The sequence below is a fragment of the Typopeltis vanoorti genome, chromosome 20, assembly GCF_054136105.1.
Source record: "Typopeltis vanoorti isolate ZY-2024b chromosome 20, IOZ_Tvanoo_1.0, whole genome shotgun sequence".
NCBI classification, from domain to species: Eukaryota; Metazoa; Arthropoda; class Arachnida; order Uropygi; family Thelyphonidae; genus Typopeltis; species Typopeltis vanoorti.
In genome coordinates, this window is record NC_143568.1 from 22445099 (window position 1) to 22469309 (window position 24211).

General features: G+C 35.6%; 1 protein-coding gene across 1 annotated transcript in view; it reads right to left on the reverse strand.

Moving 5' to 3' along the window:
- LOC150095279 (lysosomal cobalamin transport escort protein LMBD1-like) overlaps window positions 1–24211 on the reverse strand; it is a 259870-nt gene that overhangs the window by 89369 nt on the left and 146290 nt on the right. The window contains exon 9 of the mRNA XM_090410049.1: window positions 8105–8319. Within this exon, the coding sequence (XP_090266175.1) occupies window positions 8105–8319 (215 nt within the window). The remainder of the gene's footprint in view (window positions 1–8104; window positions 8320–24211) is intronic.

Genomic DNA, 24211 nt, shown 5'->3' on the forward strand with positions numbered 1-24211 from the left:
TACAAAGACTAGCAGAATTATACTAGGAACATAACAAAAATATCTATTACTGTTTTATAGATTTTAAACAGGCATTCGACTCAATAAACAGAGTAACCTTATTAAGAATATTAAAACAGAAACAAATCGATGAAGATACCCTAAACTTCTTAGAAAAATATTATAGTCTCACAGATGCAATAATTAAATTCAATAGTATAACAACAGATAAAATAAATGTCAGTAAAGGAGTAGCTAAGGATGTCCTATCTCCCCACACCTTTTCAACATCTACCTAGAGGATATGGTTAACCAAGCCTTGGAAGAAGAAAAAGGGATCAACCTAAATGGTTATAACCTTAATAACATAAAATACACAATGACATTGCAATGATAGCAGACACAAAAGAAAAAATGGTGAACCTAATAACCAAACTAAACAATACAGCATGACATAAATACAGACAAAACAAAAATCTAGATAATTAAAAAAATAAAAAAAAAATGAAGAAAAACTAAGCTTCTCCTTGAATGGATCAACAATTGAACAGGTAAAACAATTCAACTATTTAGGAACAGTAATAACAGAACACCTAGATACCATGACCACTATTAAACATAGAATATCGACTGCATGGTCATCATTTAATAAGCTAGGTAAAATCTGGAAAAATAATAAAATCTCCAAACCTCTAAAAATAAAATTATATAATGCAATTATAATACCCACTGTGCTATATGCTTCAGAAACCTGGACACTCAAGAAGACAGAGATACGAAAACTGAAGGCTTTCGAGATGAAATATCTCAGAAAAATAAATAAAACAAAATGGACAGAAAAGAAAACAAACGAAACTGGTAAGACAAGACCCAAAATACACCGAATTAATCGAAAAGATCAAAAGAAGACAACTTCAGGGGTACGGAGATGTTGAGAGAATGCCATCAAAAAGACTACCCAACCCTGCTCTGAATGCAAAAATAAAAGAAAAAAGAAAAAAAAAGGAAGACCAAGAACTAAATGGATAACAACAATAAAGGTCAACTCTGGATTACAAACATATAGATAGCTCACCAGCTACGCAAGAAACTGGGACTCCTGGAGGTTGTTGTAGAAACATGGAAGACTCAACCCGTTCCTGACGGAAGAGGACAGTAAGTAATATCAAAACTGTAAAATCAGCTCTTTACTTTATGCAGAATGATGCCATATTCTTCAATAAATCCACTCCAAGTCTGCAAGATTCCCTGGCTCAAATGAATAGCTGCTATAACAAATTTGGGATGATATACTGAAGTGCCATTGAATTAGGGATAGAAAAAGCTATGCAAATTCTGCACCACAAGTCCCACATTTGTGTGCATGTGTAGCCAAAACTGTGTTTAGCGTTGGCTTCCCCAAGCATTAATCATGAGAAGCATAAGAGGGAAGGCATGGAATTTAGATGCATTTGGCAAAGGGCTGATTAAGTGTCCAAAGGATAGGTTACTCAGTCTCTGAAATTGTCAATGAACTTGGATTTTCTCTTAGGACAGTTTCAAGAGTGTTCAGGGAATATAAACATGCAAAAAAAACAAGCACCCAGACAATCTGCAAAGGCAACCAGCCATGACTAAAAGGGAGCCGGACATTATCTCAAATCACCTCCCATCTGAACGAGGGTTTCAGCCAGAAAGTCAGTGCAAGGACCGTGCAACGTTCACCTCATTCTTGGCTTTGGGAGCTCTATTTCTAATGGCACAATACCAGGCTTGAATGCCTTGCCTAGGCTTGGAAATGTACAAGCTAGTGGTGGCTCAGTGATGGCCAGGGGTGTCTTCAGTTGGATGTCTTGAGACCTTTGGTAGATTTATCAATGACTCTCAATGCATCCCGGTACATGGAACTCATGGCTGACCATTTACATGCATTTATGTCTATCATGCATCCCAATGGAGATGCCGTCGACCAACAAGACAACTATTCATCTTAGGTCAAGGCAGGTAACTGCTTGGTTCCAGGAGCATTCTGTTGACTTTGAAATAATGAAGTGGCCACCTAGACATCCTGATTTAAATCCCATCGAAAATCTTTGGGATATCATCAAGCAGAGTGTTCGGGCCCCATGTCCCATCACCACTGAACTTGAGCGAATTGAGGATGCATGGGTCACCCATACCTGTGAATCATTTTCACAAGCTTGTAGAGTCCTTGCTCATCATCTGGCAGCCATTATTAGGGTCCAGGGGCAAGGGGGGAGGTCCAACACTTTAAGAGTAGCTATCCCTAATTCAATGGTGCTTCAGGGTTAATAGACTATGAAAATAGGCAGCACTGAAAACATGAGCTGCATCCTGAATGGGAAGCCTATAAAATAAGTAAAGCATTTCAGTTATTTAGGATTTTTAGAAATGGTAAATTAAATGTAGAAATGGACAAAGAGAATTAGCAAAGTTATATGGTATGGAATCAACTAAATAAATTTGTATGGAATAAGAGAGAAATTAGTGAAAATGCTAAACTGGCTGTATATAAGATAGTGCTCAAACCAATGCTAATTTATGGATATGTGAGCTGGATTAGAAGTAAAACAGTTGAGAAAAGACCAGACTCCAGATATAAGAGTTCTGAAAAATACCCACATCATCATCATCATCATCATCATCATCAAATTCCTGCCATGTAACCTCAAGGGGTGTACAGGATATGACAGTACTACATGAAAAAATTACATCATTACTAACTTCCTATCTACAATTTTCCTCCAAATCAGTCTGTTACTTGTCAAGACTCCAACATTATCAGATCTTATATTTCTATCGTCTAAGGCACTTTGTACCATATCAATCCATCTATATCTTGGTGTTCCTCTGGGTCGTTTTCCTGCCAACATGGCAGAGAACACTTGTTTTGCTAATCTTTCCACTCCCATTCTATTTAAGTGACCATACCACCTGAGATTAGCTCTGCTAACGCATTCCTGGATGCTGACAATGTCAAGTTCTTTCCTAATATCCTCATTTTTAATATGATATTGCCATTGATGCCATCTGTTCACGCCTCTAATCTTTCTCAGGACTCTCATATCTGCGGTCTCTAGTCTTTGGTCAAGTGTTTTACTTCTGACCCAGCTCCAGATCCATAAGTTAAAATTGGTTTGAACACAGTCTTGTATACAGCTAATTTAGTGTTCCGACTAATTTCTTTCTTATTCCATATGAATTTATTCAATTGACTTCCCACGATACCAGCTTTGCTGATTCTGTTGTCTATTTCTATATTTAGTTTACCATCTTCAGTAAAAATTGTGCCTAAGTAGCTGAAATGTTTTACTTGTTCCACAGGTTCTCCATTCACAACACAGTTGACATTTTCAATGATTCTGCCTATTTTCATTGTTTTTGTCTTTTTATTGCTGACCTTCATACCATATCTATTACAACAGCTATTCAATTTAGTCAGAGAATCTTGCAGACTTCTAGCGGATTTATTTAGAAGTATAACATCATCCGCATAAAGCAAAGAACTGACATTAACATCTCCAATTTTGATATCAGGTTTAATACCACATTCCTTCATAATGTGATCCATATAGATAATGAATAACAGAGGGGATAATGTACATCCTTGTCTCACACCAGATTTAACATTAAACCATCTTCCTGTACATCCTTCAATTCTAACTGCTGACTCACAACTCAAATAAAGACTAAGTATTGCTTGATATAATGCCCCATTGACACCATATAACTGCAGCATATTGAATAGCTTCTCTCTTGGCACCTTGTCATATGCCTTTTCCAAATCGACAAAACTTAAATACAGATCTTTGTTATATTCCCATGCTTTCTCGACTATTTGTCGTAAAGTGAAGATCTGATCCTGACAGCCTCTATTTGGCCTGAATCCAGCTTGTTCTTCACCAAGCCTTTTTTCCACAATTCTTCTCAACCGTTTCTCAAGTATACTTGCATAGATCTTGCCAGGAACACTCAGTAGGGAAATACCTCTGTAATTCTCACATGGGTACTATGAGAGCTCTACTCCAATCATCGGGAATTCGTCCCTCTGTCCAGGCTTTCTGAACTATGCAGTGCAGCCACTGTAAGACTCTTATACCACCATACTTCAGCATTTCTGGTCGAATATCATCTACTCCTGCTGCCTTTCCACATTTCAAGCCTTTGATGGCTTTTTCTACTTCAAGTATGGATATGTATTCCTGACTGCATGCCTGGTCAGTGTTTTTTATCACTGTGCTGTCATCACTGCTTGTTTCATTTAGCAGTTTTTCAAAGTAATTACTCCATACTTCAAGGATATCTTTTTCTCCTGTTTTCATTTCACCTTTATCATCTCTAATTCCTTTTACAGCACACTTTCCTCCATTCCTAAGCTTCTTCAACAACCTCCAGAATATTTTGCCACCTTATTGATATTTATTTTCTATATTCTTGCCAAAGTCTTCCCATGACTTTTGTTTAGCTAGTTTTACACACTGTTTAGCTTTCTTACATTTGTCTCTGTATTCTGTAAGAGTAAAAGCTGACTTATTTGCCAGGAACTTTTAGTATGCTTTCTTCTTTTCCTTCACTGCCTCTTTAACTTCCTGTGTCCACCAGGGAGTTCTGATTTTTTTATCTTTGCACACAACCTCACCACATGCCTCTCTGGCAGAATCAATCAATGTTTCCTTCAGAGTTTGCCACTGAATCTCCAAGGTTTGATTCCTGTTCTCAAATTCTTTCATTTTCTTTTCAATAATCTTTCTGTATTTTAGTCTACAGTTCACATCTGAGAGCTGCTCAACTTTTATTCGCTTTAAAACTTTCTTACATGTTATTCTTTTCAATATGAAATTCAATTTTATCATGCTCAAGACTAAATAGTGATCACTTCCAATTTCAAATCCTCTGTACACTCTGGTGTCCTGCACCAGGGAGAAAACATCACTATCAACAATAACATAGTCAATGAGACTTTTCTTATTCCTAGCCTCTTCTCTCCATGTGAATTTGTGCACATTTTTATGTTGGAACATGGTGTTAGTAATAACCAGTCCATGTCCTGAGCAGAAATCCAACAGATATTTGCCATTATTATTAGCTTTGCTCTTTTCTCCAAATTTTCCCAAAATATTTTTGTATGTCTCACAATCATTTCCTACTCTACTATTTAGATCCCCAACAAGGACCAATTTTTCCTTTTTCATTGTGTCAGTTGCTTTTTCTAAAGCCTCAAAAAATTCCTCCACTTCTACCTTAGTAGAACCTTCTGTGGGACCATAGGCACAAATAAGTCTCATTGTCCAGTTCCCCATTCTCATATTTGCCCACATTACTCTACTTGAGACTGACTGCCATTCAAGAAGATTAGCCTCGTATTTTGTGTTGAATACTATGGCTACTCCTTCTTTTCCTTGATTGTTATTGCCTGAATATAACATTTTGTATTTATTGCTCAGAAAGATCTCACCAGTTTTGGTCTTTTTTGTTTCAGTCACCCCTATTATGTCAATCTGGTACTTATCTAATTCCTCAGCTAGCTCCATTTCTTTGCCATTCAGGCTTCTTACGTTGATAGTACCGATCTTTAACTCTGGTGATGTTGAGTTGGGGTTTGTTTTCAGATTTGTTCCAGTAGCTGACTTTTCGCTGTTCGCCCTGGTTCCCTGGCGAAAACAACGGGGGCCTTGTTTAACCGGGCGACGCCCCAGCCGGCATGAAATTTTGTCATGTTGTACCATCATTTTCTTATTTTGGTTTAACCAATAAGAATACCCACATTAGAGGAGTAAACAGAGCTAATCTAAGTGGTGTACTCACTTAAACAGAATGAGAGAGGAAAGGTCAGCATAAAATGTGTTTGATGGCAAGATGTAGGTGGATTGGTGGAGTAAGTAGTGCTTTAGAAGACTGAAATATAAGTTCTGACAATATTGGAGTCTTGACAAATAACATTAATTTCCAGGAAAATATTTGATAGGAAGTTAATGTAAACTTTTCATGTAGTACTTTGATGGATTTCTGTACATCCCCTTGAAGGGTACATGTCAGGAATTGATGAGGAGGTATAAGAGGCATTAGGCAAATAAATGCATCTCATTAGTGCAGGCCTCTGGTAGTGAATGTCTGAATTCCATGGAGAAGTCTGCATAATAATATTTTATTACGGCGTAAGCAAAAATATTTGCATGAAGTAACTTTAGCTCATTTTCTATTTACTGAAAGCACTGGATTTGCCAAGTTTTTTTTTTTTTTTTTTTGTATCCATTATAGCAAATAGCATATTCCATAAAGAATGCATATAACATTGCCTTGCATTAGAATAAGAGTCACTTTCTAAATATATTTCAACCTTTGTTGCTCTTCTCAGCTACACCCTTGGAGATACTGTGGGCAAATTCCATAGCAGATATCTCTCAGTTCTGTCCACTGCTGGATGAAGGTCTCCCCCATGATTTTCCAGACCACTCGGGTTTTCTGCCTCTCTCATCCATCTCACTCCTGCAATTTGTTCCAGTTCATCCCCCCTTACCTTCGTCTCGGTCTTCCTCTTTGTCTTGCTCCATCCATTGGTCTTCAGTCTGTTGTTTTTCTAGTCCATTTCCCATCACTGCATCTGGCAATATGGTCAGCCAATCTCCACTTAGCCTATTTAATGTATCTTACAATATCCATGACACCTGTTTGAGATCTTATCCGGGTATTTGTCTTCCTATCTCTTAATGTTATTTTTAGCATACTTCTCTCCATGTGATGTTGTGTTGTTCTCAGCTTTTTGTTTAGGGCTGTTAAAGTCCATGTTTCTCCTCTGTATGTTAGGACAGGAAGTATGCACTGGTCGAAAGCTTTCCTTTTTAGACTCATAGGCAATGCCGGATTTACATATAAGCTAAAAACAGCTTAGGGCCTCGCAATCTGCTGCCGGGGCCTCAAATAAAAAAACAAAAAGACCAGCTGATGTAATTTAAAACAGCAGGGGGCCTCTGGGTTTTGTATAACTTAAGGCCTCAGCAAGTCTAAATCCGGTCCTGCTCATAGGGATGGATGTTACTTCTGAATATGTCTCTCATTTTCCCATAAGCCATCCATCCAAGATGAATTCTTCGTTCAACCTCTTTTTTTTTGGCAATCCTTAAAGGATAACAATTGGCCCAAATATACATATGAAATAACTTGTTCTATTTCATGGTTTTCAACTTTGACAGTTCTATGGTTTATGCATTTATTCATCATTATTTTTGTTTTTTCTCTATTTATTTTTAATCCAATTACTCTGGAGGCTTCATTTAGCCTTTCTTCCAGATATTCAAGATTATCTGCTATTAGGACAATATCATCTGCAAATTTCAGATGATGCAGTCTTTCTCCATTTATGTTTATTCCTTTTGTTTTCCAATCAAGGCTTCTAAAGACTTCCTCTAGTGCAGGTGTAAATAATTTGGGAGATATGGTGTCGCCTTGCCGGATGCCTTTTTGTATTGAGAACTTTTCACTGTTTTTATATAATTTAATTACAGTATAAAAAATTTCTCTCAAGATGAGTCATTGACTCCATGAGGTCTTGGGGTAATAATAATAAAAGCTAAATCTTTTTCCATATTTTCACTATGCAATAAATCTGATACAGCTGTTTAAGGTTTTTTACCCTTCCACCACTGAGTTTAGTAGAATATCATATTTGATAAGAATATGAAATAATTTCACACCTTACTTCTCATAAACTGATGAACTGCTTAAGTTTCTAATACACTGAAAATCTACTCCCTTACTGAGTGTATATTAATTTATATTACTCTGAGCAACTTTTAAAGCATGACATATTTCAAGTTTAAAGTCTTTCTTGTCTCAATGAAAATACTTCTTATTAAGAAAAGGGAGGACACCTAGCTGCTTGGTTGCTCAATGTCCTCCCCATGCAAAATAATTTGATCAAATGCTCTAAATCAACAGCATCAAAGAAACATAAGAAAACACAACCTAGTCTAGCATATCAAAAGGAGAGAGTGCATGATTTTGGAGATAAGAATAATAATGAAAATGTTACTGTAGTATGAAATGTTGTTCCAGGTGACATATGAGAGGCAATCTTGATTAATTAACCAAAGTATAAAGTCAAACTATAATAAAACTATAAACTTACTTGGTCAACAAGAGTGAAAGCCATAACAGGAACCCTAGAAGAGCACCTGCGATTCCAATTATTATCTGCAATGGCCTAATACATACACGCAATTTATAGTATAAGCTTTGTTTAACTTCTACTATATATTTCTCCTCTCTTTTAAGTAGTCGTTCAGTCTCTTCTAAGTCTGAAAGATTTGCTCTATCTCGTACTGTCAATTTTCCCCTTCTTTCCTATATTTACAATGATATTTTGAGAAAAACAAGGTAACGGAAACAATTTTATATTAGTTTGAGAAATATTAATAGTACATTGCTGTTAATGCCTTCTTACATTACATGCTTCAGGTTAGAAAAATACACAAAGTTAAGGTGCCAAGAATAAGATCTTTTATCCTGTGCACATGGACAATTTTCTGCATGAATTTTCTCAGAAAAGCTGGTTCCCTAAGAGAGGGAAAGAGGGTGAGAATTAAGTCCTAATAATCACAGAAGATGAATATTTAAATGCATATGATAATTCAATGCATTTCATAATGTTCTAATAGCAATTCACAATGCAGAGATCCGTGAGACATTATCAGGATAAAGATTAGTGTGGTAACTAAATATGCAAAGCACAACCAAGCAGTGGTATTAAATGCTACCATTCGAGTCCTGTTTCTAGTCTCTGGGAACAACAGAGGATGACCCCCTCCTTTCCTGCTAAAGGATGGTTTCCCAGATCTTCAGCAGTTTTTACACCCAAGGTTTTGGCATATTGTGTATAGCACAGACAAATTCCCCACAAGTCTTTAATTTTTGAAGAAACCTTTTCTTTTTTTTTTTTCTTTTTAAAAAGGAGTGTTTTGTCAACATATATGAAAGCCTTCTTTTCCAAGTTCGTTCAATAATATGTAATCCCCCATTCCCTTTTATGCATGTATAATAACTCACAAATTAGTCAGAGAATTTAAGGAGAACTAAAAATCCATAAACCAGAAGAGAGATGCAAGAAATTCTCAACTTTCAACTTAGCAAAATAACTTCAAGTCTGGTAACTCATTCAAATACAGCATCACATGTGAAAAATAGTTTACATTTTACTGAAAAAGTGAAGTATTAAAAAATAAAAATTTCAGGGCTTGGAGTGTTTAAGGTCAAACCTGAATAAGTGAGAGACTTCCAAGTTTCTTCGTTTCACATGAAAACAAGGAAATAAGTAATAAGTAAATGATTTTGGCCTGAATATTACAGGCCATCATCAGTGACAATGTTGGTTAATTACAAGGTAGAATGCAAACAATGGATTGATTTGAAACCCTGAGAGCTGCATGATGTTATACGTGAAACAATGCAAAGGTGTAACTGAGGAAAACTGTATTTAAAAAAAAATTTAATGATGTGATTAGAAAAGTCTCTCCCATATCTTAGATAGCTAGAGGCAGTAGTTCTGATTTAAGGATGGTGAAATAACACTTCAGTTCTTTTTTTAGATAAATGTTCAAATTTATAGTAACAAAGATGAAGTAAGCATGTTTCAGACCATAGGATATTGTGATATCTATTCTGTATGTATTCTGTGCTGTGCCCTGCAAGATTTCTGAGATTTCCTGCTGCTGATGTACGACTGGCATTCTTGTATTACATTGAGCATCCAGTTTGTTCAAAGTAAGAATGATGAGAGTCACAAGGAATTTGATAGATGCTAGGAGGAGCTACAGGGGAACGTTTATATTTAGAAGATGGAAACTATGATAATTTGTTAGAGGAATAAATGCAGCCATTAAATTGTATTTCTTAAGAAGTTTGGAAATTGGTTCTGAGAAGCCAGAAATATATGGGATAGGGACTTGATGTATTGTCTCCTTGTTATTTCAGCTGTGATTACAGGAATCAAAAAGATGTTTGATCCTCTTTGAGAAGTCATTAGTTTAGGAGTTCTTGCTGTAATTGTTGAGGAATAGAACAAATAGTGTGAGCAGATTGTACTAAAGTTTTGATAATTCCAGTCTTCTGTAAGAGATGGTGAGCAAGACTGTTGCTGAATGTGGCATCCAGGAAAACCTGACTTTTGATAAACAAAATAATGAAATTTTGAAAAGTAATTAGTTCACCAGATGATGAATGTAGGAGTAGAATATTCAAGAAGAATAATTTGTCTTTTTCTATTTCTATAGTAAATTTAATTCATGAATGGAGATTATTTATATCAGATAAAAAGGTAGGTAATGTTTCTTCATTATGGGGCCAGATTGCAAAAATATCATCTATATAGCAAACACAAAATGAAGGCTGAGGATGTATGGATGAGAACAGTATGTCTTCTTAATGTTTTAAATATAAGTTGGTGAGAACAAAAGAAAATGGACTTTCCATGGCAGCTCCTTCAACTTGACTGTAAAATTTATTTTGACAAAAAAAAATATCCAGAGTGAATAACAAAGTCATGTAATTTCACTATGTCCTGTGGAAAGTTTGTGAAAGCAGATGTAGTGCATCTTCTAGCAGTACATTAGTGAAGAGAGAGATTCTATCATTATCATCATCAAATTCCTGCCATATACCATCAAGGGGTGTACAGGTTATGATAGTACTACATGAAAAATTTACATCATTACAAACTTCTTATCTACAGTTTTCCTCCAAATCAGTTTGTTACTTGTCAAGACTCCAACATTATCAGATCTTATATTTCTATCGTCTAAGGCACTTTGTACCATATCAATCCACCTATATCTTGGTCTTTCTCTGGGTCGTTTTCCTGCCAACCTGGCAGAGAACACTTGTTTTGCTAATCTTTCCTCACCCATTCTGTTTAAGTGACCATACCACCTGAGATTAGATCTGCTAACACATTCCTGGATGTTGAAAATGTCTAGTTCTTTCCTAATATCCTCGTTTTTAATATAATATTGCCATTGATGCCATCTGTTCACGCCTCCTAATCTTTCTCAGGGCTCTCATATCTGCGGTCTCTAGTCTTTGGTCAAGTGTTTTACTTCTGACCCAGCTCTCAGATACATAAGTTAAAACTAGTTTGAACACTGTCTTGTATACAGCTAATTTAGTGTTCTGACTAATTTCTCTCCTATCCCATATGAATTTATTCAATTGACTTCTTACCATACCAGTTCTGATTTTTCTATCCTTGCAGACAACCTCACTGCATGCCTCTCTGGCTGAATCAATCAGGGTTTTCTTCAAGGCTTGCCACTGAATTTGCAAGGTTTGTTTCCTGTTCTCAAACTCTTTAATTTTTTCTTCGATAATATTTGTGTATTTTAGTCTACAGCTGACATCTGAGAGCTGCTCAACTTTTATTCGCTTTAAAACTTTCTTACATGTTGTTCTTTTTAATATGAAATTCAATTTTATCCAGCTCAAGACAAAATAGTGATCACTTCCAATTTCAAATCCTTTGTACACTCTGGTGTCCTGCACCAGGGAGAAAACATCACAATCAACAATAACATAGTCAATGAGACCCTTCTTATTCCTTGCTTCTTCTCTCCATGTGAATTTGTGCACATTTTTATGTTGGAACATGGTATTAGTAATAACCAGTCCATGTCCTGAGCAGAAATCCAACAGGTATTTGCCATTATTATTAGCTTTGTACTTTTCTCCAAATTTTCCCAAAATCTTTTTGTATGTCTGACAATCATTTCCTACTCTGCTATTTAGATCCCCAATAAGGACCAACTTTTCCTTTTTCATTGTGTCAGTTGCTCTTTCTAAAGCCTCCACTTCTACCTTAGTAGAACCTTCTGTGGGACCATAGGCACAAATAAGTCTCATTGTCCAATTCCCCATTCTGATATTAGCCCACATGGCTATGAAGAATTCTCCTAACCTGAACAAATATGGTTGCATTATTTTGCCAAAAATTTGGGAGACTGATATCTTAAGAGCAACTCCCACATAGCTGTATCCCTCCCCCCCACAACATTAGAGGGCATCAAAATAGGACTTCAGATCTTTTGTCAGTTACTCACTGTTGCAAACAAATACATGCTGTGTTATGTTCTGATAATGCTGATGTGAAATTCAGCAAAATATAAGAAAGTCAATAAAACATATTTTTATAAATTGTTTGTTTGGTGTTGCTAATATTGTAAGTAAGTCATGTACAGTAATCCTTCAATTAATGCATAATTTTTTTTTTGATACCCAAATTCGATTAGTGCACCTATATACATATTAAAAATAAATGTTACAGATTTTAAAAATTTTCTATTTATACATTTTTATGGCTAACTATTTTAAAAAATCACTCACCAGAATGAAATAATTTAGTTACTGATTTAATACATATTACAAAGATATTTTTAATGGCACACTACATGCCATTAAAATATCTTTGTAATATGTATTAAATTATGTCGTCTGCTATGGTACGCTTACAGATTCGAGACGCTTCGACATTTCTGCACGTCACAAAAAGGAGAATCCATTCTGATAATAGGGTAATCAATCTGTCTCCTTGGATGAGTTGTTTATTATTACACGCCGAAAAATTAATTCTCTTTTATGATCATTGTAGTTTTTAAAGTGGTAACTTTAAAATGATAACATCCAAGAGTTAATTAAATCTCATTCTGAAGAATTGAATGATTCTGACCTGCTAAATTTAGATGCACAGCAGGAAGATCCCGAAGAATATGAAGAAAATTTAACCACTGATAGTCAGCCAAAAGAGATTTCACAGAAACAATGCTTAGAGGCTGATGAAGAGAGAAGCAGTAAAATTTGCAGAAGAGTAGAAGAGGCAATAGGGCCATACGGTTGGGTAGAAAAGAGTAAAGCTAATAATAATGGTAAGTAACTGCAGGATTTTTGTTTAGGATATGGACTAGTTATTGCTAACAGCATGTTTCAACTTAAAATGTGCACAAATTCACATGGAGGGAAGATGCAAGAAATAAGACAAGTCTCATTGACTATGTCATATTGTTGATAGTGATAGTGATGTTTCCCCACTGGCTCAGAACAATATACAGCAGATTGAAAACTGGAAGTCATCACCATTTAGTTTTGAGCAGAATAAAACTGGATTTCATAGTGAAAAGAAGAATGTGTAAGAAAGTTTTAAAATGAATCAAAGTTGAGCAGGTTTCAGAGGTGAACTGCAGATTCAAATAGACAAACATTATTCAAGAAAAAATGAAAGTGTTTGAAGACACTAAACTTTGGAGATTCAGTGAGAAATCCTGACTGATTCAGCCAAAGAGGTATGTGGTGAGGTCTGCAAAGATAGAAAAATCAGTGCTCCATGGTGGACTCAAGAAGTTAAACAAGGCAGTAAAGGAAAAGCAGAAAGTGTATTGAAAATTCTTAGCAAATAAGTCTGCAGATGCTCTAAAAGAATACAGAGAAAAATGTAAGAGAGATGAGCTTTGTGTAAAGTTGCTAAACAAAAGTCATGGGAAGTCTTTAGTAAGAATATATAAAATATCAGGAAGGTAGCAAAATGTTCTGGAGGCTATTGAAAAAGCTTAAAAATGTAGGAAAGAGTACTAAAAAAGAAATCAGAGATGAGAAAGGTGACATGAAAACTGAAGATAAATATATTCTAGATATCTGGAATAATTACTATGAAAGACTGCCGAATGAAATACAGTGATAGCAAGGGGGTAAAAAACTATGCAATCAGGATTACATATCAATACCTGAAGCAGAAAAAGCCATCATACACCTGAAATGTGGAAAGACAGCTAGAGTAGATGCCAATGCCATTCAACCAAAAATGCTCAAATTTAGAAGTATATTTTAGTTTTAAAGTGGCTACACTGTATCATTCAGAAGGCATGGTCAGAGGGTCAAATTCCATTTGATTGGAGTAGAGCTCTCATAGTACCCATCTATAAAAAAAGGGAAATAAAACTGAATGTGAGAATTATAGAGAAATTTCTCTACTGATGTTCCTGGTATGATTAATTCAAGTATACTTGAGAAAAGCATAAGATAAAATGTGGAAGGGACTTGGAGAAGAACAAGCTGGATTAGAGAGGTTGCAAATAGAAGTTGTGAGGATCAGATTTTCACTTTAAGACAAATAGTTGAGTTACTGACTTATATTATTACATCCCATCATTTTTTGACTACATTATTGCAAATTTTAAATTAGTTGAGTTAATCTTGAGCTAATTTATGAGTATATCAGAGCTTTGAATTAAACTCTGATCATTATATGGTATTAGTAAAGATTTGATATAAACCAAAAGGGCTAAAAATAAATAAAATGGAAAATAACTTTCAACCGAGTTACAAAATTTCTTCATTACAAGATCTCTATATTAAGCAACAATATCAGAAGTGCACTGATTTAAAAACAGAAACCATATATGAATCAAATGACACATCTGAAACAAATCCTGATAACAGCAACAACAGAAAACTATGAAACTGAGACAAAGAAATAGAAAATGTAACATTTAAAAAAAAATTACCAGAAGCAGTAGAAGCAAAAATAGAGTATAAAAGAAACAGTGCAATTGCAAAATGATAAGGTAAAAACAGAGAGAGATGGAACAATTTTGCAAATGAACTAGAAAAAGATATATCTAAGCAAAAAAAAAGGGTAACTTATTTTCAAAATCTCTGGACTGATGATAATGAAGTAAAACTTTATACAACAAACAATGATCTAACTATTAGATGTCAGAACTAAACAAATACAATAATTTTCTGAAAAAAAGCACTAGTTATCCTAATTTATAAAAAAAAGGAAATAAAGCAATAACTATAGGGGAATTAGTCTGCTAACTGCAGGGTAAAACATATGCAGAAATATTAAAAGAGAAACTAAACTATTATAGAGAACAAACTACTAGAAGAACAGAATAGAATTTGAAAAGGCTAATCTTGGATAGACTGAATTTTCACTATAAAGTTATTAATTAAAAAGGAGAAAATAATTTTAAAAAGAAACACACACAGCCTTCATTGATTATGAAAAAGCCTCTAATAAAATTAATAGACAAAAATTATTTCAAATATTAACCAATATATAAATATACCAAACTAGCTCTGCCAGTCTATTCAAGAAATATACACAGGAAAATAACAAAACAAAAAACAATCAACTTAGAACAATGGAACGACATATCAAGGAGTACAGTAAAGATGTTGTCTATCACTAGGTGAATTGCGCTACACTTTTTTCAGTAATACAAGTGGTGCTGCTTTTGGAGTTTAGTTGTTGTTTATATTGTATTATTTTTGGGTTACCGAGAAGGAGAGGTCGGAGTTGAATGCATCTAAGGTGGAAGCGAAGAAGATAAGTTTTCATATTTAGTCATTTAGTATAGTTAAATATAGTTCATACTTATAGTATCACGTAAGTAAATTAGCTTATAGTAGAGAATATTAACATCGTATAGTAGAGCATTTAGTATTTAGCATTTAGTTGTAGTAGTTCCTCGATACTATTTGAATGATAGTGGCAGCCGCAGCTCCAATTACAAATGGCATGTCACCAAGTCCTCCCCCATTTAAGGACTATTTAGTGTGACATAATACAGGATTTTGTGGCATGCAGTGCTTGTGGTATGCATGCGTCCCGGCAGTTAGATATATGGCAGGCGAGAGAAGGGGGAATGCATATATGCACAAAACGTAGGCAATGGGAGGAACTTAGTGAGTTAGATATTACAATACCTGACCTTGTTGTGTCTGGGGCGAGAAAATCTCAATCTACAGAGATGAGTAGTGTGATAGAGGGTGAGAATGTCAAGCGGAATATGAATGAAAAAAAATATGAGTGGGGAGTGTGGAAGGCTTGATTGATTGTGAAGTTTCCAGAGATTGTCTTGATTGGGAGGATGAATGGTGAGCAAAGTGGCTAACTTGCATAGAGAGACAGATGAGCTGAAAGAAGAGGTGGAATGTCTTGGAAATGAGATGAGAGGTTAGATTAGGCAAATCGGAGTAGGAGTGAGAGAGAGTTATGGGGATGATAGAAGAGGAGAGAATAGAAACAGTAGAAGAGAGGAAATGAGAGAGTTATGGGAATGATAGGAGAGAATGGAAGCAGTTGGAGAGAGAGAGAGAATGAGAAGAATGGAGAGCTGGAACCAGGGATAGAGTGATGCCAGGACAGCAGTTCAGTAAGGGAACACAGAGAGAAAGCGTTAAAGGAGAGAGAGAGAGAGAGTGAGGGATGCAGGTGAGCAATCAAGGAACAGAGTGGTAAGAGGTATGATATGTATGGAGACTTGATGATATGTGGTGTGCAAGATAGGATGCCACAGGAGTGTTTGCCTGGAGGAAAGATAGAAAGTGTGGCTATGTCAATTAAGTGGGGTGAAAGGGTGGATGAGATAATTGTGATGGTGAGCACGAATGACTTGAGAGGCAGTGTAAATCAGGTGGCAAGAGATATGAGATTCATGCCTGCGGTTGTACAAAAGAAAACGCAAAGAGGAAAGATAGTGTGTGTTACCCAGGTATGATAATGACAAGCTGAGCAGAAGAGCCATAATAATGAATAGCATAATAGCCAGAATGTGTCAGAAAAGAGGACTGGAATATGTGGATGCTTGAAGGGCATTTAAGGACAATGAGGAATGAAGAAGGACGTAGGCATCTGGAGAGATTGCTGTTTTCTGAATGAGTTGGTGCATCAATGCAGGGAAACTAGAATTCCCAGGGTAGATGGTAGCAGGAGTGGCCTCTTGTGGGAATGAGTGCTTGGGGAAAGGGAGACTACATCAGGTAACACTGAGTCCAGTGGAGTCTGGAGTAAATAATGTTAGGTCTAGAAGCAGTGACATTTTTATGCTTTATACTAATGCCAGGAGTATCCAGAATAAAGGAGATGAATTGGCGGCACTGATAGCATCAGCCTGGCTAAAGATTATTGGGATCTCTGAGATGTGGTTGACGGATGATATAATAACAGGAATAGAAGTAGCAGGGTAGAGCATTTTTTGGCAGGATAGGAAGGGAAAACGTGGTGGTGTTGTACTGCTTATGATAAGTAATGACTTATGTCCTCTAAGAGTGGAGGGCTTTGGAAAGCAGTGACACTAATGGTTTTGAAAGCATATGGTGTGAGGTAGAAGTGAGCAAGACAGAATATTTACAGGATATAACATCCTAGGATGTTACCACAAGCCAAGGAGCACAGAAGGTGGGGAGCAGGAGATGTTTAGGCATTTGAGCTTGGCAAGTGTAAGAAGAATGATTGTTACGGGAGATTTTAACTACAGCAGTATAAGTCGGGAAGAGGAAAATGCATGTACTAATAAGGGAATGGATTTTCTGCAATTCTTGAGGGACAGATGTCTTAGTCAACATGTAATAGAGGGAACAAGAGGTTCCAGAGTTTTGGATTTGGTCATAGCATCAGAAGAACTGATAATAACTGAGATGACATCTCCCCTCCCTGTTGAAGAGAGTGACCATGTGGTTTCGATTTGGAAGATGAACAGGCATGCAGGAGTATCAAAGAGAAAGGAATGTATGTGGAATTATAAGGCAGGTGATTATAATAGTCTCAGATATCAAGTTGGGGCAGTTCCATGGAGAGCAGAATTGGAAGGCCGGGATATCATTAGTGCATGGGAAATTGTGAAGGAATAGTTGTTGGCAGCAATAGTAAGCTGTATTCCACGAATGAAGAGGACACAATTTGGTGTAAAGTGGATGACAAACAATATCAAACAGGAAGTGCAGGTGAAAAAGAGATTAAGGAAGAGATATAAGGAGAGGGGTGGAGGACAGATGCACGAAGAATATAAGACGCAGGCCAGGAGAGTGACTAATATGGTAAGGTGAGACTGGCACTAAGATCCAAAGATAATCTTAAGGAATTTTTTAGCCATGTGGTCAGTGGGAGGAGAAATGATTGTGGAAGAATGACATTGAGGGATAAAAAGGGGACTAGAGTGACTGATGCAGAGGACATAGTGGAGTTGTTCAATAAACACTTTATTGGAGTATTTCATCCTGGAGAAGTAAGTTTTAATACTAGAGGAATAGGGCAGCTTCGAGGTGCAAGAGGAGAGTGTGTTCCAAATACTTAGTACCCTGGATGTCAGTAAAGCTGTGGGAATGGATGGTATTTCACCTCAGGTTTTGAGAGAATGCGCTAAAGAACTGACAGCTCTGTTCACCTGGCTTTACAATGAAAGCCTGGCTACGGAAAAGGTACCCAAGGAATGGCAGGAAGGTAAGATAGTGCCATTGCATAAGAGCAATAGCAGACTGGATGTGTCTAACTATAGGCCAATTTGTGTTTCATCAGTAGTTGCTAAGATCTTAGAGAAATTAGTGATTGACCATATACAGCATTGGGCAGATGAGGGTAATGTTATCTCTGAGAGTCAGCATGGATTTGTTAAGGGATGCTCATGTTTTAGTAATCAGGCTGCTCTTATAATAAAGTGACAAGAGCAGTTGATGAGGCAAAGGCATATTCTGTAATATTTTTTTTTAGATTTTGCAAAGGCATTTGACAGGGTGCCACATGATAAGTTGATATTTAAGTTGCAGCACATGGGTTTAGATGTTGGGTTAGTCAACTGGATTCAGGATTGGCTGTCTGACAGGTAAGAGAGTTGTGTATGGTGGGGCAGTATCAAGGAGGCAGAAGGTTACAAGTAGGAACTCACAGGGCTCAGTACTGGGACCGGTATTGTTTAAACTTTATATCAATGACATTGTCAATGGATTGTAGAGGGATATTTAGTTGTTTGCAGATGATGTGAACTGGGAACAGTTATTAGTAATAGCATAGATGGGCAGCCTTGCAAAAGAATTTGAATAAACTAGACGGATGGTCAAATGAATGGGGGTCGGTTTAATGCAGCAAAATGTAAGGTCTTGAGGTTTGGGAAATGTCGATGGGACCCTGCATACTCTATGGGAGATGTACTGGAAGAAGTAGAGGAGGTAAGAGATCTGGGGTGATGATTGATAGAAAACTGAAATTCAGGGAACATATTGCAAAGGTGGTGAAGGTAACCCATAGGATTGCTGTAATACTGAGAAGGATGTTGACCTGCAGAGATAAAAGTATTATCATTCCGTTGTATAAGATCCTGATCAGACCACACTTATACTATTGTTCTCAAATTTGGTCCCCAGGATCAGAAGGAGATAAATTAACTGTGGAAAGGGTACAGAGGCAGATAACAAAGATGGTTTCAGAACTATACAATATTAGTTATGAGGATCAGCTGAGAGAATGTGAACTGCAGAGTTTGGTAGATAGAAGGAGAGGTGATATGATTGAGACTTTTAAACTGTTGAGAGGTAGTTACAGGGTTGACAGTGGGGAGTTTTTTCGCTTGGTGGAACAGCAGGAAGGAGCAATGACAAGGGCCTTTCCCTGGAAGTTGCAAAAGGAAGCTGTGAGCAAGAGGGTGAGGAGTGGTTTCTTTGCACGGAGGGTGGTTGAACCATGGAATGCATTGCCTGATAGAGTGGTGAGAGCAAGAATGATCAATGAGTTCATGGAGTGGTATGATAGACTTTGTGTTTCCTGGGAAGGACTTCCCATGATGAGTCTTTTGACTCTGTGGAGGCCTGAATAATAATAATAATAATAATTAATTGAAATTTCAGAAAAATATATGAGAATATCAAAAGTAAAGACAAAAATAATGCCTTTCAAAGGAGAAAACCTAATAAGAAGTAAAATAGTGATAGATAATAAAATAGTAGAACATGTAAATAACTTTCAAATCCCTGAGATGCAACTATTCATATGAAGATAAAAAAATTGACATTAAAATATCAAATCTTGTTAAAGTAAACGACATAATAATATATTAAGCCATCCCTAATACAAAAATACACCAGAATCAGACTATATATAATGTTTTATCTAAATGAAATTTATTATATGAAATTGAAACATGGGCCATAAAAAAAAAAAAAGATTGAAACAGCAGAAATGAAATTTCTTAGAAAAAAAAGTTGAAAATACTAAATCAGACCATAAAACAAATGAAATTTTACAATCCCTGAATATAAAACCAATTAACTACATGGTTAGAACATATAATCTGAATGGACAATAGCAGAATGTCAAAAATACTATACGGATATAAAATAAACGGAAAAAGAAGAATTGGAAAGCCAAGAGAATGAACAATGGCATGAGACAAGAACAGGCCACTTGGCCTAAAAATTCATGATAGGGAGAAGAGACAAATAGTTTAGAAATCTTGGGAACATAAGGATTTATATTTAAGTTTTTTAGATATGGAAAATGCAGATGAGAAGGTGTAAGAGAAAAGTTGCTCAAAACAACAGTCATATAGTGTAAATGAGACATATCAAGCTACACACAGCCTATCTCTGAGGTGTAAGTCAGCAGTGAGAATTGAATGGAGTACAGGAAAATGGTTTGATGATAAATCGCGTGTGAGACAAGGATGTACATTATCTGCACAATTATTCATAATCTATATGGATCACATTATGAAAAGTGATATTACACCTGATTCAAAATTGGAGGTGCTAATCACATCTCTTTACTTTATGCAGATGTTATACATCTAAATATATCCAGTACAATGAAATCTGTATGAAAATAAGCAATAAAAAGACAAAGATAATGAAAATACATTGAAAACATCAACTGCATCCTGAAGAACCTATAGAATAAGTAAAACATTTCAGCTATTTTTAGTGACAATGAAAAATTAAATATGAAAATAGACAACTGAATTAGCAAAGCTAATATGGGTGGACGTCAACTGAATAAATTTATATGGAATTAGAGAGAAATTAGTAAAAACAGTAAACTAGGTGTATGCAAGACAGTGTTCAAACCAATTTTAACTTATGGATCTGAGAGCTGGGTTAGGAAAAAAACACTTGATCAAAGACTGGAGTCCAATGATTGAGTTCCGAGAAAGATTAAGGGAGTGAAGAGTGAACAAATAGTATCAATGGTGGTATCATATTAAAAATGAAGATATTAAGAGAAAATGTGGTATTGTTAATCAAGTCTTCTCCTAATATTCTCCTAAGAATGCGTTAGTAGAGGTCTCTCTCAGATGGTATGGTCAATTAAACAGAATGGGAGAGCAAAAGAAATGCTCTTTACCAGGATGTCTGGAAAAAGTGTCTTAGCAATAGAAATATAAGATCTGTAATATTGAAAGATAAAGGATTAACTGGGAGGAAAACTGTCGATAGGACATTAGTAATAACGTAGCTTTTTTTTTTTCGTACAATACTATCATAATATAGGTGATGTGATATCTTTGATATCGCATTACTGTTCATTAGCATTTTCATAAACAACCACTGTTGTCAATCAGCAATAATTAGCTCTGCCCAATATTACAATAATATTTAAACTCAATTTTTTAGATAATTTCACTTGGCATAAAAATAAAATCTATCTTGAACGAAATGTTATGCTCTCTAATGAATCATATGAGAGGTACCACTAAATGTTGGCAATTTAAAAATCTTCTTTGTTATATTTAAATCAGTGGTTCTTAACCGGTGTTCCCCGGAACACGTGTTCTGTGAACTGGTTACAAGTGTTCTGCTGGTGAAAGATGTCACGGGACACTTTACTATGAAGCACGCCAATCTGGCTTCAAAAACTAAAGATTATTTCAAGAGATTGTTGGACATGCAAGTTAAACAAGTAAAATATTTTGAAAAGACTTAAAATTTCCGATAAGGCACAACTTGCATCATATAAGGCAGCTGAATTAATTACAGTAAAATTAAAACCACATACTATAGCAGAGTCTCTTATTTTACCAGCATGTTGTGAAATAGTAAACATTATGTTTGGCTACAAAGCAAAAAAGGAAATTATGAAAATTCCTCATTCGAACGATACAATAAAAAATAAAATTAAAGATATGTCAGATGATATTGAGAAAACAGTTATCATGAACTTTCTAAACAACATTTTGCTTTACAAATTGTTGAGTCCACTGACATTAGCGGTAAAGCTCATATACCAGGATTCGTTCGTTTCGTTAATGAAAAAGAAATGTGAATCAATTTCTATGCTGCAGAGAACTTACCGAACGTACAACACAAGATATTTTTGACTCTATTACGTCATATTTAGAAAATTTTAAAATTTCATGGGAGCTGTGTGTAGGAATTTGTACTGAGGGTGCCTCCACCAAAGGTATGCACCATAAAAGGATTTGTTACCGTTGAAAAGAAAATAAACCCAAATATTATATCTAAGCACTGTTTTTTGCACAGAGAATCCTAAGTTTCAAAAACATTACCAGCAATATTAAACCTGTACTAGACCAAGTTGTAAATATGTTAAATTACATCAAGTCAAGACCTTTAAAGGCACACCTTTTTAAAAAAGCTTTGCATATTTATGGAAGCCAAGCACGAATCTTTGCTTTTGCACACTGAAATAAGATGGCTATCTAGGGGTAAAGTGCTATTCTGAATTTTAGAATTTAAGAATGAATTATTGGCCTTTTTTCAAAATGATATTTGGTGTACTAAAATGGCATATTCAACTGATATTTTTAACTACTTAAATAGCATTAATACAAGTATCTAAGGGAAAAATGAAAATATTTTGACATCCACTGACAAATGGTCAGCTTTTCAGAAAAAAGTATCTCTTTGGAAAAACCGCATATCAAAAAAAAAAATACAGTAGATATGTTTTCTTCGCTCCATAATAAAAATGTCGAAGTAATTATTTCTGTTATAACAGAACATTTAACAATATTGGAAGAAAAGATTTCAAGTTACTTCCCTTCCTTAAATACACACGATTATGATTGGATATGAAATCCATTTGCCACAGTTAATACATCGAGTTGTAATAATTTTTGTTACAAGAAGAGAACAATTTGTTACTCTAAAAATGAAATTCTCTGAAACAGCTCATGAGGAATTTTGGATTTTTGTCCAAGCTGAATACCAAGCTCTCTCCATAAGGGCACTGAAAATTTTGTTAGTTTTCAACATCATATTTGTGCGAGCTCGGTTTCTCAATATTAACCAATCTAGATCTAATATAGACAAAGAGATGAGGGTAGCTATATCACATACTAGACCTGATATTGCTGAAATCTGCAAAAGCTGATAGGCCCAAGTATCGCGTTAAAATAAGTTCCATTTTTATAAAAGGCAAGTTCATACATTTTTTTTTTATTGTTAGTTTTATGACCCTAATGATTTTGGTGTTCCCCAAATTTTTCTTATAATCAAAACTGTTCCATGACCTCGAAAAGGTTAAGAACCACTGATCTAAATCTTTGTTATTTAGATGCATAAATTATACACATTATGCACACTTTAAACATATGCAAACACTGTTAATCAAAGAATATTCAACATTGAATTAAAAAAAAAAAAAAACTCATCTTTCCTCAGACAATAGTTACAAAAGAAAGTGACAGCTAGCATGCGAAGATGGATGCAACAAGTGATGCGAGCTGTATATAGATAAGTATTCATAGTAAGGAAAGATGTCACTGTGTTTATTTTGGGACAACACTAGTTTTTAAGTTTGTGCTATTCAAATTAATGATTTTTTTTGTATAATTCTGTGGTATTTTCTTATAATTTTACTGTCTTGGTATTGTCTAGGGGTGCTTAAGGGTCAAAGCTGTATAACTGAGAGGAGAACTCCACATAGCCTTTAAAGGAATGCGGAGAACCGACCAGGGCTTCTGACCTAATATCCAGTCCTCACCTTCTCGTGGTGCACCCTGCTGGGTATCTACTTTGATACTGAACAAATGAGGATGGGCTGGCAATTTGGGATTTAGCTGACCAAATTGTATTCTTATTGGTTAAACCAAAATAAAAAATGATGGTACAACATGACAAAATTTCATGCCAGCTGGGGCGTCGCCTGGTTAAACAAGGCCCCCGTTGTTTTCGCCAGGGAACCAGGGCGAACAGCGAAAAGTCAGCTACTGGAACAAATCTGAAAACAAACCCCAACTCAACATCACCAGAGTTAAAGATCGGTACTATCAACATAAGAAGCCTGAATGGCAAAGAAATGGAGCTAGCTGAGTAATTAGATAAGTACCAGATCGACATAATAGGGGTGACTGAAACAAAAAAGACCAAAACTGGTGAGATCTTTCTGAGCAATAAATACAAATTGTTATATTCAGGCAATGACAATCAAGGAAAAGAAGGAGTAGCAAGAGTATTCAACACA